Here is a 13,805-nt window from a genome sequence, read left to right on the forward strand (position 1 = left end):
GCTCATTTTGCTGCACTTGAGCAGTACAATACAGAAAAGTACCTCAAACAGAAAATTTATTTGCTACATTAAAAAAAAAAATTAAAAGTACTAAATGCATATTTTACATCTCTCTATCAGTGTATCAAGTTGTGTAACAAAAAATCTGTGATGTATAATGCAACCTAAAGTAGATACTTGTATTCTAGAGTGGCTGATTAAGCTCTGTGCAAAATTTCATCAAGATAGGACTATTTTATGCCTAAAAAAGATTGTGCACAAGATGAGAGAATTACCTCAAAATGGAAATCGAGAAAAATGCATTTGAAAGTTGTAAATATGTTTACTCATGATTACACAGTGCGATTTGCACAAAACTTGGTGATATCATAGAAGGGACACAGCTAGAGCACCTAAAATTGTCCTGCTCCATATGTGGATCCTTCTCGCCGCTTGAGAAGGGAGTCATCAAGGCGCGCTTTCTTTGCCACGTTCCGCCGATGGGCCCTTGCCTCGGCTGTTTCACACGCAGACATTCTTTCGATTCTCCTCTGGTCGTGGGATCGGCCCAGGGTGATCAGTTGATCTGGTGGGACTACACCAAGCTCCTCTAGCACGTGTTCAAAGCTTGAATGTCCTTTATTGAACCACAACACGGCCATAGCAGCTGCAGTTTCCACTGTTGTCCGGGAGGCAAACTTAGTCTTCGGACACAACAACCAGATTTTGCTGTTCAAAGATTCTGCAGCGTTTTGGGTCTTCCCTTGGATACAACGCACCAGCAACTTTTCATCTGTGAGCCGCTTGTAAATGGGAAGCACAGCCAATCCTTGAGCCTTGGTCAAGATTGGTGTGTGGTCGGGTGGGGCCTCCCCAAGCGCTTCAGCTCGCCTATGCTTGCACCAGGAAGTCGCCCCTTCTGGACAGTATCGGTGGCTGCCTGCTGTGTTGCTCGATGATGAATGGAAATATGAGGCCCAGATGGCACGATGCATTTTCAGAATATCACCTCTGTTGTTTGTGATTGCAATACGGTAATAGTTCTGCAGCTTCTGAATTGTGCCATCTGTCAGCTTTTCCCCTCGTGGAAGTCTTGTTGGCAGTTTCCGAAGTGCAGTGCCTAGACGCTTGGCCACATGGTTTGTGCACTCCTCCTTGTCCACAACAGCTTCACCATATACCTTGGCCTCAGCGACAGCGGTATAAGCTTTGCTGTCCCCATCACTGAGGAACTTGGTGAAGCGCAATGGTGTTGTGTATGAGGATGTCCTGCCCCATATGCGCAAAGCTGCCTCAGTCTCCATGGCATGAGAGGAGCACTCTGTATTTTTTTCGCAGACAGGTGTGTGGAATGCTTGCCATATTTCTTCCTCATCACCCAAGTCCTGGTGCCGGCTACAGGCAAGGCAGTAATTCGATAGCACTTCAAAATCTAGGCACAAACCAGTGTCCACAGACACAGCAGTGCCGATGCCATTGTGGCTCTTGTGCCCTCTTTTTTGCCATGTGCCATCATACATGACAGCAACATCAGCCCCATCCACTTTCTCTTTAGTTATCATCCGCGCTTTCGCCAGGTTTTCTTGCACAGCTTTGGTAGCTGCAGCATGAACTTTTTTGCCGATTGCAATAAAAGTCTTATGATGCATAGGTATTGGCAGTCCAAGAATAGCGCAAAAACGCGACAGCTGTTCATGCCCAATGCCTATTGCACGCGCAGCCACAACTACCTTCACATTGACAGCGAAGCTGTCGCGCGAGCTGCCGCTTCGGTAGCTCCAGTCATCACCGGCATCGGTGGGCTGTCTTTCCGGCAGAACACGCCGCGAACTATGCGCGGCAGAAACCACTGACTCAGGACACTCACTGTTATCACAGTGCAGCTCGAGGAACGAAGAGAGGCCCTTACGTTTACTTGCGGTGTCGCGAACGACGAGTCCAGCGGTGTGGCATGTTGGACAAACAGCACGGCTTACCATCGATGTCAGTGCGCCGATGTCACAAAATACTCCGCTCACAGAGCCACAAACACTCTTCGTTCTTTCGCTTTCGAACTGTTCAATCTTTTTTTCTGATGCGCTGATGAACTTGATCGCGGCGTCGATTTCGTCAAAGTTCCCGCAAGCCGCCGTATCCCCGCTGCCTTGATTAGGCCTAGTGGCCCGCGGCTCGCATTCTTCTACCGCTGCTTTGCGCTTCGGTTTACGTCGACGCCCTTGGTACTTGTTCTTGCTTGCAAACTTTCGTGCTCGGAAGTCTCGCTTCTTCGAGTTATCCATGGTGAACTCGGAAAAACATAGAAACGCACGGCAAGTGCCGATCGTCGCAAGCGCTCAGCGAGCGAGGCCGATCAGATGTAGCCAATGGCGGCCTCGGTAGCGTACCATGTGACCGGTAGAGATGCGCGAAGCGGCTGCAGCTTGGCTGCAAACCGACTTGGAAACGACTGTTTTGTGAAATTCCTCACTAAAATACGAAACTAGGGGGACGCCTGTACACTAGAAGGAGCCTTGATCTACACCACCGAACAAACCCCGATGGCGGACGTCATCGTGTTGCCGAGTGGCGGATTTTCAAAAATAGCCGTCGGATGCGTGAATTCGCGACTTCGGCAGCTACCTTCACTAGCGCAGATCGATTTTTTACCACTTTCTCATTTGAATTCAGCTATGACCTTTGGGGAAATGATAGTTGAATGATCAAAAGTGATTTTAGCAGCAATATCTCAAAAGTGGAAATTTTCGCAAAAAACGCGATTTTTCGACCCGCATCTCCCCTTAAAGGTTGTGGGTACTGATTCCACTAATGAAAAGTGCGATTTTTCATCCACTCTTATTCAAATTGACATCACAATTACCACGCTGCAAGTATAAGACAACAATAATGGTACCCTGGGCTTTATTGGCCTAATTGTTGGTTAAATTTTGTGTAAATGGACATCCTGACATTCTATTGAATAGTGTTGTGGCATTTTAAGTTGTAAGAAAAGATAGAGAAAAAATATTACATTTACAGAAGTATCTTTTCTTCCAGGTAGCCAGAGTGGACTAAACACAGTGCCTAAAGTGTTGCACAATGACTAAATATTATTGTAATATCATGAAGTGTACATATAAAGCATGGACTGAGGTTAGCTATTAATAAGGCAACAATCAAAAGATGTATAGCTTGAAAAACAATGCATTACACCAGTGTCACATGATCAATTTACTCAATCTGCATCAACCTAAAAAAAAAGAAAGGCGCTCATTGTGACCAATATATAGCATTTTAATCAACACTGCCTTGGTCCATGATCTAAGAGATAGTGCTCTAAGCAACATATCATAAACAAACAATGTACACTTAAGTTTCTTAATTATGCATCCTAAATGTGAGCATTATATTGAATGTGCCATTATTATATGTACACTGATCACATCCCCACAAACTTTAAATTATAATAAATATTGAATTTCCCCAAATATTGCTCTTATTTTTTCAGTGCTGAAAAGACTCACTTCTTCTCACAACAATGTGCACTTTGACTAGCTCTTCAATGTACATGTTTGCTACAACATGTGCAAACTCATGCATTAATATCAAACTGACAAACAAAGAATGGTATATGAACAGGTAAGAAACTAAGTAACGACAATAAGACCACCTGCATCACAGATATTATGTGTTATACATCAGACCTGAGTAGCACGCAGAGCAGCCAAGATGCTTTTGTTGTGTATATTTCAAACCAAGTTGTAGTGGTAAATATTCAATTCAAATTTTGGTGTTACACGTGTCATATTGGGGGTTTCATCAAAATGGAAACCAACATCACATAGAAAAAGAAAAATAGATATGAAAACATTCACAGTGCCAATTTTCTAGATTTCTGGTGCTAAGATTGAAACATCTGAGAATTTTGCATAGTATGTGCTGTTATAAAGAACATTATGCTTTTGTAGTCAGTTACAACCTGAGAGGGAGGGAGGGAGGAAAAAGGGGCTTTTATTAGGTGGCGAGTGTGTGAATGTTGGAGGGCCCCTCATTCCAGGAACGCTTTGGCATAATAACAACCTGATAGAAGGAAAAAAAAGGAAAGGTTGCTGTGCTCTGCTAATGCAAAAACTTTGCATATTAGCGAATAAAAGTGCATTGTTCCTGCATAGAATATTGTTTGGCGGACCAGTGACGTCAGAAGCTTCGATAAAATTTGCCATCATATCTGCAAGTTTTTGACCTAATGTCAGCTACATGCTACATGAGTGTATGTTTGTATGACAAGACCAATTATCTTTCATCCATAGAAGTGTTTAATGTCACGGAATCGAGCAAGTGCAATTGGATGAAGCAGTTAGGCCAATTCTCTCTGGGTGGGGAGCGATGGCTGTCGGCAGAGCTTTTTTTTTTCCTTAGGTAAAAACAAAGTCTAGTTTCTACAACTGTCTGAGTAAAATACAAGCATATAAAAACTAATCATGAATAAGTCTTAAAGCAGTATCAGACATCAATAATAATAGCCAATGTAGTTATCGTTGGCACAAGTTTTTCTGCCTTTTTTTTTTTCACTAGTGACTTCAGAGGCATGATGAAATAGCGTAATTAAAATCAGCTAGTACTCAAACTAAACAAGTTTTCATTTGATAACACTTATGTTTGAATGTTACATCAGGAGAACTCTGCAGCTTAAAGGGACACTAAAGTGAAACAAGGAATTGGTTCAGATTGACAAAGTGTTTTCTGAGAGCTCCAATGTCGCTAATCTTACCATCATAAGTTCACTGATTAGAGGAGAAAATAAAGCTCAAAGAACCATTCTTTAGATTTGGTGCTGAAATCTGCAGCGTGACGTCACGAACTTCAAAATGTGTTTGTCGTATTTTGCCAACAGTGGCTCGACTACTGAAACTTTATGTATTAAGTCTCTGGCCTCACCAGCGACATTGTGCTTCATTTTTACTCTGTAGGAGTTACGTAGACCTTTGTAAACACAATCAAAATTTATGACATCGCAGCATATGGTGCGTGAATTTTAGGGTGGCATCGCCACCCACATTTTCTTTTTTAGCCGTTTCTGGCTCACGAAGCATCTTCTTGCGGCGAGCGCACGATTTTAGAATCGTGAAAGAGTAATTTACTAGAAACAGAAAAGCATTTTTCCCCTTTAGTATCCCTTTAAATAAAAAACAAGGCTACAGTGGTGCTATGATGAATAACACGCACCTGGAACCGTGATACCCATGAAACCCATGTCACCGAGCTTCTTCCAAAAATCCTGAAATTAGAGGGCGCAACAGATCAGCTATGAAGAGTTCCACAGAAGAGATGGTAAATAGCAAAGCCCCACCTCTCATACGAACTAAAGTTTCAAGCACACTAAGAGCTAGACTAATTCTTAAGGAGCTCAACAACTGTGCTGCGTGTATCTGTTCACACCAACTAAGATTGTGCCAGAGCACACAGGCAGAACTTAAAGGAGTAGGTGACACCAACTAACTAAAGTCTTCATTTAATGTTAATGAGATACTATTTCCATGAGCTCTCCTACAAGCTTCGTGACTATGCCACCACTAGGGGTTCCCAATGTATTAAAAGTTATCCAAAATCTACATTTTAAACCGACTTGGAGCAGTATGTTAAAATCAAATTCTGGGGTTTCACATGTCTCATATGGCTATCAGACATGCATTGGTGAGAGACACAGGACTAATTTGGATTTCCTAGGGCTCGTTGCAGTGCTTCTAAATCTAAATAACACGAGCTTTTATATATTTCGTCCACACTGCTTTAACACTGTGTCGAGGCCGCTTTTAGCAACAGACTCAAGTTGAATAACGATCCACAAGCTGGTAACCATGACTAGATCATCCCAAAATGATGAATGACGACAGGGGGATACTTACACACAGGATCAGTTCTGCATGTAAGGTGCCAAAAAAGTAGTATATTTATGTATATTTCATTTTTCTTTCCTTGACTAATAAATACAAAAAAAGGCAATGCATCTACTTCATCAGAATACAAATTGTGCATAAAAAAGAACAAATAATGACACTAGAAGCAATGTCTCTCACTAACATAGAACCCAAAGACTTTGCTTTCGTGCACAGGAAGTCCTTCCCACTGTGTACATTCCGAAAAAAAAAAAGGATGACCAATAGAAGCCTTTGAGCCTGGCTGTCCAGCAGCTGTGTATGCCGATTTTTTTCTCTCTCTTCTATTAAGCACTGTCATGCTGGATGAAGAAATGCCACATAAATCAGAGTGTTGTCATAAGCCTATATACGTGCACTGTACGATGAAAACCTCTCCAATGGCGGGCTCCATGATTGTGCTGAATCAGACATCCGCATACACATGCATAATGGCATCGTTTGTCACCACTGGCATTTCACTGTGACACTGCTAACAGAAGTATTACCCCACTCTGTAATGAACACCTGTGTGATTGCACTACTCGCACAGAAGGGGTTCCCATAGAATCCTGCACCAATGTGCCATGGAGGGAAATGAAGAGAAACTTGCCGCGTTCACCTGGTTGCTCAGCTTAAAAGTTCTTGTGCCGCTTAACACCAAAAATTACTCGCTTAATTTTTCTCTATAAATTACCAACAAAACATACTACACAATGATGATAGGTCACATTTTTGCTGTCGTGTAGTTGTAAAAAGTAGTGCTGGAATACTTTCGGTAAAATAGCTTGGACAGCTACACTGTCACAGTCCAACCACAATATTTGTCATCATCAAGCCGCAATTTTGTCGATTTAGTCATAACACTTTAACCACTCCCTTTGTCAATTTAGTCACAAAGGTTCCACTTTAATTGTTGCCACAGTATCTTTACCACTTTTGTAAAACCCACAATGTGAATACATTCCTGAGGAAACAACCAATCTCTTTTCTAATAAAAGCTCCAGAACATTGTGAAAATGTTAAAAGGAGAAAGAACTCAAAATAAACTAGAAATGCCAACACTCCTGCACAATATTTGAAACGATTAACATGACAAAGCATATCAAAACCACACCTAGTTGCTTGTCCTGTTAAATAAGATGCAGTAGGTACAGCGGTGACAACTATTTTCTCTTCCTTCGGTTTTCTTTCTTTAGTGTGGAAGTATTGATTTGTGGGGTTTAACGTCGCAAAACCACCATATGATTATGAGACGCCGTAGTGGAGGGCTCCAGAAATTTTGACCACCTGGGGTTCTTTAACATGCACCCAAATCTGAGCACACGGGCCTAAGTGTGGAAGTAATGCGCTGATATTTGTAGAATGTACTTATTATTTTCAAAAACCTACTTAATAGACACAGGTACTGCTAACAATTTCATAAATCAACTCTTGTCATACATACTCTAAAACCTGGAAAATGGTTGTTCTTGTCAATGTCCTTTGCATGTGGTGCAAGCTCTTTCTGGGCAAAGTTGAATGCTGCTTCTCGCAGCTGAAAAAAAAAAATGACAATGGTGAGCAGTTAAACTGGAATGACACGATAATTGTGAGCAGTTAGACAGGAATAGCACCATTTCTGACACTGTTATGGCAGTTGTTTAAATTCTTGGCTCCCATGGAACAACTTGGCTGCCTATTTCCTTGGTACTTTGCTCGTAATCTTCTTATGCATTGTAAAACTTGCTCACATCCAGGGGCATGTTTCAGAATGACAGATGTATGAACTACTGTATATAACAACAATTAACCAGAAAGATGTGCCAACTAGCCGAGTTCACTGCCTTGTTACTACCCAAAATATGTTTTTTTTTTTTTCACTTCTTTAGACAACAAACACAATAAAACATGCACAGGAAAAACCTATGTATAATTGCATCTATTTGTTTCAGAATCAACACATCGAACCACACACTTTTCATAACTTAATTACTGCCTTTTAAACATGAAAATGTTTTATGCTGGGGTTCGCTAAGACTTCAATAACATCCTTCACGGAAATGAGGTTAAAAAATACGTATGACAATGAAAAATGTTCTGTTATAGGGAGCCGAACCCACGACGCCTCGCTTGGTGACAACAGTTACCAGGAACGCTATCCACTGCACCACTGTCGCATACTTTATAGGCATTAAAAATGCATCATTTATATCTACAACTGCTCTCTCACAGTTCTCTTAGTAAAATGTAATAATGCCTCATGACCGCGACACCCACAATTAGTTCGTTCAACGCGTCGTATCCATGCGTCTGTCCTATTCGGTGTGTTTCCTATTATATAAGTGCAGTTTCTTCAACACCTCAACACACCACCAGGTGGCAACCTTACCCAAACGGTCAGCGAGGCTCATAGCATCCATCCATATCAAAAACAGCTCTGCAACACATAGAGCAATGGGCATTTTTCTTCTGGACTAACTCTGCGTTTTACCACTTACGCTCGCCCCATCAAAAATCATAGCCGCTAAAAAGCGAAGACACAATGCGCGTTGCATTTCTCTGTAATCGGGCAGTGGCGTCCAATAACTCTAACATGCTGAGAGTGAGCGACCTTAGCCGAAGTTTGGCATAGGATCAGTCACGCTCTTGTGGCTGTTCTACTCTCGTTGTTTACTACAACCACAAGCATCCATGACTACAAGGGCATGTTTAATCATTAATCAATCACTAATCATGGACATTAGATTCCAGGATTGAAATGCACCACTATGCATAATATGCTCGGACACAGAACAAAGTCGTTAATGTAAGAGCACAGCTGGTGCCAGGAGCGTTCATTGACACCGTGAACGTCGTGGCTGGCTGACTTTTACAGAAACTTGGAGTGCTTGCAGCTAAAACATCCTCTAATGGTGTGTCCAGATGCAGCTCAATGTGCTATAAAATAATAATAATAAAGCGTGACATGCGGGACAATTTTAAAGATTTTCATTGCTGAATGCAGGATAAGAGCTTTCATTACAGGACAGGTGGTCAGCCGGCTGTCATCTCATTTTTTTGTTGTAAGCACTGCTCCATAAATAGTGTGTAGACGGGAGCATTGCTCTCTATGTCAGCCATTATAAAACCAATGCATTAGGTAACAGAGGCTCAAAAGGCTGCAATGCAGTAAGTAATATTATCTGGGCTTCAAAGTGCCAAGTCCAGAATATGACTATGAGGCTAGCCAGATTCGTGCTGCCTTGCGCTTCCCAAAATTAATCGGCCAATTCAAGCATGAATTTGAGCGAGTTGGCTTCCACGCCACAGTAGAGGACTCTGGAAATTTCGACCATATGGTGTTCTTTAATCTCCACTGGAGCCGCACAGCACACAGGCCTCTACCATTTTGGCTCTATCGAAATATGACTGCCAAAGCAGGCATCAAGGCCGCAACCCTTGGGTCAGCAGCTGAGCACCATAACCATTACAACACTATGGAAGACGAAGCAATGAAGTTAGCGGATGATACTTTGTAAACGGGTATTCTTGGTCAACTCCTATAAATAGTGCCATAAGTGTGTGCACATAAAACCATGCACAATATTAACCCTTTTCACATTAATAAAACATTATCATCACTTTTGAATCCCCCTTCATACACAGCACTACTAAGCTAGAGAGTAACTAATGGGTAAGATGTGCATTATCGGTACTTTGCAATTAATTTGTAGTAATCATCAAGCCTGTTCAATTTATTATGCAAGACTTCCCATGAAGCTGCACACACTGACTACCTGAAAGCTGCACTCTGGGCACTCTTGGACAAAAAAAGTAAAAAACAAAATTGATTTTTGGTGTTTTACACAACCAAATTTGGATCACGGGAATATTTCGACCACCTAAAGTTCTTTGCCAAGCATATAAATTGTGGTGTTTTCTGCTCTCATCGAAATTTGCCGACTGTGACCAGGAATTGAGCTCAAAGTGCGTGAAAAACTATATATAGTGTAACGAGGGCAGTGGGCATAAGCTCGAGGATAGAAAAGGAAGAAGACTTGCTGTGATCGCAGGCTTGCGTTCAGTTAGCCCTTGCTTCAAATAAAGCTCTCCTTCGCCGATTCAACTCCTGCTTGTTCAACAATCCGTTTCAAGTGGTGGAGGTGCTGGGTACATCTGGTCCTGACCCTGGAACTTCGCAGTCGCACACTCCAACGACCTCTTACAATGACGGATCCGGGGCCATCTCATGCTGCTACTCCAGATCTCGCACCTGTGCCTGTCTTCTGCGCTGTCGCTCTCCGGCAGCGCGACCCCCCCATATTTGGTGGCACAAAAGACCAAGATGTGGACAACTGGATTGCCGAATATGACCTGGTGCGCGCCGTCAATAAGTGGAACGCAAGCCTGCGATCACAGCAAGTCTTCTTCCTTTTCTATCCTCGAGCTCCATGCCCACTGCCCTCGTTACAATAGATATATAAAACATTATTACCATACAAATGCTCGACAAAGCCACACACTCAATTTGCTTTAGTGGATGTTTACGAGATTCGCTTGCAATAGGATTTGTGTTCCCCGGGCAGGGTGCAAGTTTCATTTCGTTGGCTCTGACATTCCCTATTTGACAGCATCTCACCACTTCCAAGCATCTTCCCTTACAGTTGTCTTGCTCAAGTTTCACTCATAAAGCAGTTCCAATTTAGTGGAGCACATATTTACTTTGGGTTCATCAGCTTACTGATTGACAACCAAACATCTGCATGAAAATGCCGTAATAAAGTGCACCAACGCCTCGATAATTCACCTGAGCAGCGTGAAAAAGCTATGCCGAGATGCTTGCTCAACGTTAACGATTCGCACTCGCCTTGCCACAAACACTGTTGCGGCGCAAAGACGCGATACACTCCCTAGGATTAGTTGAGAAAATGTTCCGCTTGAGATCAGGTTATTCATTTAGTTTTCAGTCCCACACCACGTAACACGTGAAAAGAGTCAGCCAATCGGCGCACGGGAAAAGGACGATACTATCGAGCCATACCTGCGTGATAACCTTCAAATGTTGCCGGCGGGTGCGGCGTTTCTTTTTCTCCTTTGAACGCGCGTCACTTTCGAGCTAATTGCCGAAGGCTACAAAATGCTGGACATTCATCTCTTGACAATTTCTGCTAACCACAACTTTATTATGATTGACACGTTTAAAATACTGCAGGTAATGCGACCAAAAAAAGTAAAAATGCAAGCATTTGCGAAATCAGCCAGAATGCATCTTCTTTTTTGTTTGTTTTTTACTCTTCCATCGAAAAAAAAAAGGTTTTTTAAGCATATGCAGCCGCAAAATTAATAAAGTACGTACTACATACCGAAACAGATATTTCAAGCATATGCAACTGACGTGGATAAATGACACCTTGTTACGGTCGGCACGCAAGCGAATCTAATCGTATGACACAACCAAAGGTTCCTTTAGACAAGTGATGTTTGCTTAGAGCTGAATGACGGTTGGCGAACTCTCACAAAATGTCTTATTTTCACTGCACCGCATGGGCATTAACAGAACCTTGTCGGGTATCGTGCAGCACAGCGATGAAAACGCGGAAAAAATTATCACTACACACTTATACCTCTCTTTGTTCGGGACTTAGACCATACATAACATCTTGAACTGGATAGTAAGCACAGTTCCTCGTTGACAGCCTGAATGGCAAACCCTTCGTGGATTTCCTGAAGCGAAGAAGCGAGCACCACATACTTCTGGCAGCCGACATTGCAATGGTTTAATTTTACAACACCTCCTGAAAAAGTTATGCCTGGCATGTCACTCTCTTTTTGAATTAAACCCTTTTGTCAGCACAAAATCTCGGAGGCCATGCCTCCTACCTTGTGTAGCGACCGGCCGCCGCGTGAGACCGCTCTCCTCCGTACCACACAGTCACGTGACGTTATTGTTGTCACGGAGGAAGGAAAAAGACCGTCGTGTTGCTTTGTCATGTGACATGATGGCTGCTCGGAGGCACCTTTGAGAGCATTGCTGTGTTCGCAGGAGACGGCCGTCAGAGACGCTCGCCTTCGTACCAAAGGAGGAGAATAAAATCAGAGGGTTGGGCAGTGCATTCGCGGCTCACGTTTCAGGCATACGTTTTTTTAAAGACGTTGGTTTTTTTGTCATTGTTGCCCGACGAACTGCGTCACGCTGCTAAGACGGCTAAGAAGAGAGCTGGTTGACTTTAGACCACGACCCCCTGTGGTTGAAAACGTGGTGGTTGAGACCAACGTGGCTAGAAAGCCCAACTTTTAAATGTAGGTCCCTCTAATTGGAGCGTCTGACCTTTCTCAAAATTTTCGGCAGTAAAAACTATATATGAAATCGGCAACTGGACATTTCATTTGTTGATGTTGTGCCCACACTCACGGTAGGACTACTACACAGCTACAACTGTTAGAGCAGTCGTCCGTCGTCAACCGTCGTCACTAATCTCATAATATTCAGTGAAATGTGTCGGTTTTTCTGTACACGCTCCACCGTATATTTATCTTATGTGATTCATAAAGAGAAAAGTGAGCCCCGTAACTGTCTGCATCAGAGTGCGACACCTCAACAGTCGCTCACGAGGGATGGGGTAAGAAGGGATTAAAAGAATAAAAATAATAATAAATAGTTAAAGAGAGGATGAGAGAGAAAGCGTGGCGTAAGGCCAGCGACACACAGAAGGAAGGAGAAGATAGGAAAGATGGACACGGTCGCACGAGTCCAAGGACGGGTCACCACTCAGCGAGAGCTCTTGTCGGTAGCAGGAGACGGCGTAGTGCGAGCCAGTCGGCCAGAGCTTTGCTGCCGTCGGAGACCGCGAGGGCACGACTGGTCAGCAGGGAATCCAGAGAGCGTACGTGTCTTCGCCGTATATTTATTAGGCGAAAGTCGTAGAATGTATTCCACTAAACGTGTCTGCATAGTGTCTGAGAACAACATTCCTAAATACGCGATAACACGTTGAAAAAATTTAGTTGGTGAAACCCAGTCCCACGAAAACTAAGTGCGTGTCAGCAAAACATGCACACGAACTTGTTAGCAACTTAGCATTCTACAACAAGTGCGCAAGAGTCTCAAACACTGCCCGCGGGCCACACATCCTGATGACTACCTCCACCCAGTCGTTTTCTCCCTTAATAAAGTATGTTCGCGAGCTAGACAGGCATGACTGGCCTACAGGATTGTTTTCGTAAGTCACGCACGTACCTCATGTGGTCACGGAGTCGAAACAACACAACCGCGAAGCAGAAACTTTATTTCAGAATCGGTCGGTGTCCAGTTTTTAGTCATTTCGTCGATCGGTATCAGCATGTTGGAATCTTGGCGCCTTATCTCCTTCATAAGTGACCTGTACAAGAAATGTGAAAGGATTACTTTTAAATGGTAATGTACCTTTGCTGACAATATGTACAAACTACACCCACTCCTACCCTGCCTCCACCCTGCCCCCCGCTCTTACCTTCTTCCCTTCACTGACCAGCCCTTGCTAGACTAATTTGCCTAATTTCGAGACCAATGTTTGTAATTAAAGGTAGGCGCTGTCGATATATATGTTATTTCGTTGTAGCGATCACGTCGCGGCACGTATAGGCGCCGCCCAGCCATCCCAGAAAAAAAGCGCGCAACCACGTGATCGCTATGCCGTCCGCAAACTGGAAGGAGTTCTGTGCCGTCGGCATGTTCTGTGCCGTCGGTATCAAGCCGGCATCGTATCGAGCTCGCACTGCGCACCGGCCGCCGTGGCGAGCTCTACGAGCTAGCTAGCAATGACTACCGGCGAGGCAATGAATGTGCTTTACAAAAAATAAAGGCTGCTGGGATGAATAACAGACTTCTGCGCCTTGCGACCGCAGCTGTCAAATGACTGACTCGAACGCGAGCGCCGAACTAGGCGGAGACACACAGCAACAGCGTACGGCATGCATGCATGCATGCCCATGCAA

At 43.4% G+C, this 13,805-nt stretch overlaps 2 protein-coding genes across 2 annotated transcripts in view; both read right to left on the reverse strand.

Moving 5' to 3' along the window:
* Positions 1-11,620, reverse strand: part of LOC119185292 (isovaleryl-CoA dehydrogenase, mitochondrial) — a 53,565-nt gene extending 41,945 nt beyond the window's left edge. Inside the window, exons 1-3 of the mRNA XM_075879509.1 lie at positions 11,456-11,620; positions 7,318-7,407; positions 5,182-5,233 (exon numbers count right to left, since the gene is read on the reverse strand). Of these exons, the coding sequence (XP_075735624.1) occupies positions 5,182-5,233; positions 7,318-7,407; positions 11,456-11,599 (286 nt within the window). The 5' untranslated portion in view covers positions 11,600-11,620. The remainder of the gene's footprint in view (positions 1-5,181; positions 5,234-7,317; positions 7,408-11,455) is intronic.
* On the reverse strand, positions 241-2,398 carry LOC142776229 (uncharacterized). The gene has a single exon (XM_075879507.1). The coding sequence runs from the start codon at positions 2,256-2,258 to the stop codon at positions 393-395; it is 1,866 nt and encodes a 621-aa protein (XP_075735622.1). The 5' UTR covers positions 2,259-2,398; the 3' UTR covers positions 241-392.
* Positions 11,621-13,805: the final 2,185 nt, after the last annotated feature.

This window comes from Rhipicephalus microplus, chromosome X, assembly GCF_043290135.1.
Source record: "Rhipicephalus microplus isolate Deutch F79 chromosome X, USDA_Rmic, whole genome shotgun sequence".
Classification (NCBI taxonomy): domain Eukaryota; kingdom Metazoa; phylum Arthropoda; class Arachnida; order Ixodida; family Ixodidae; genus Rhipicephalus; species Rhipicephalus microplus.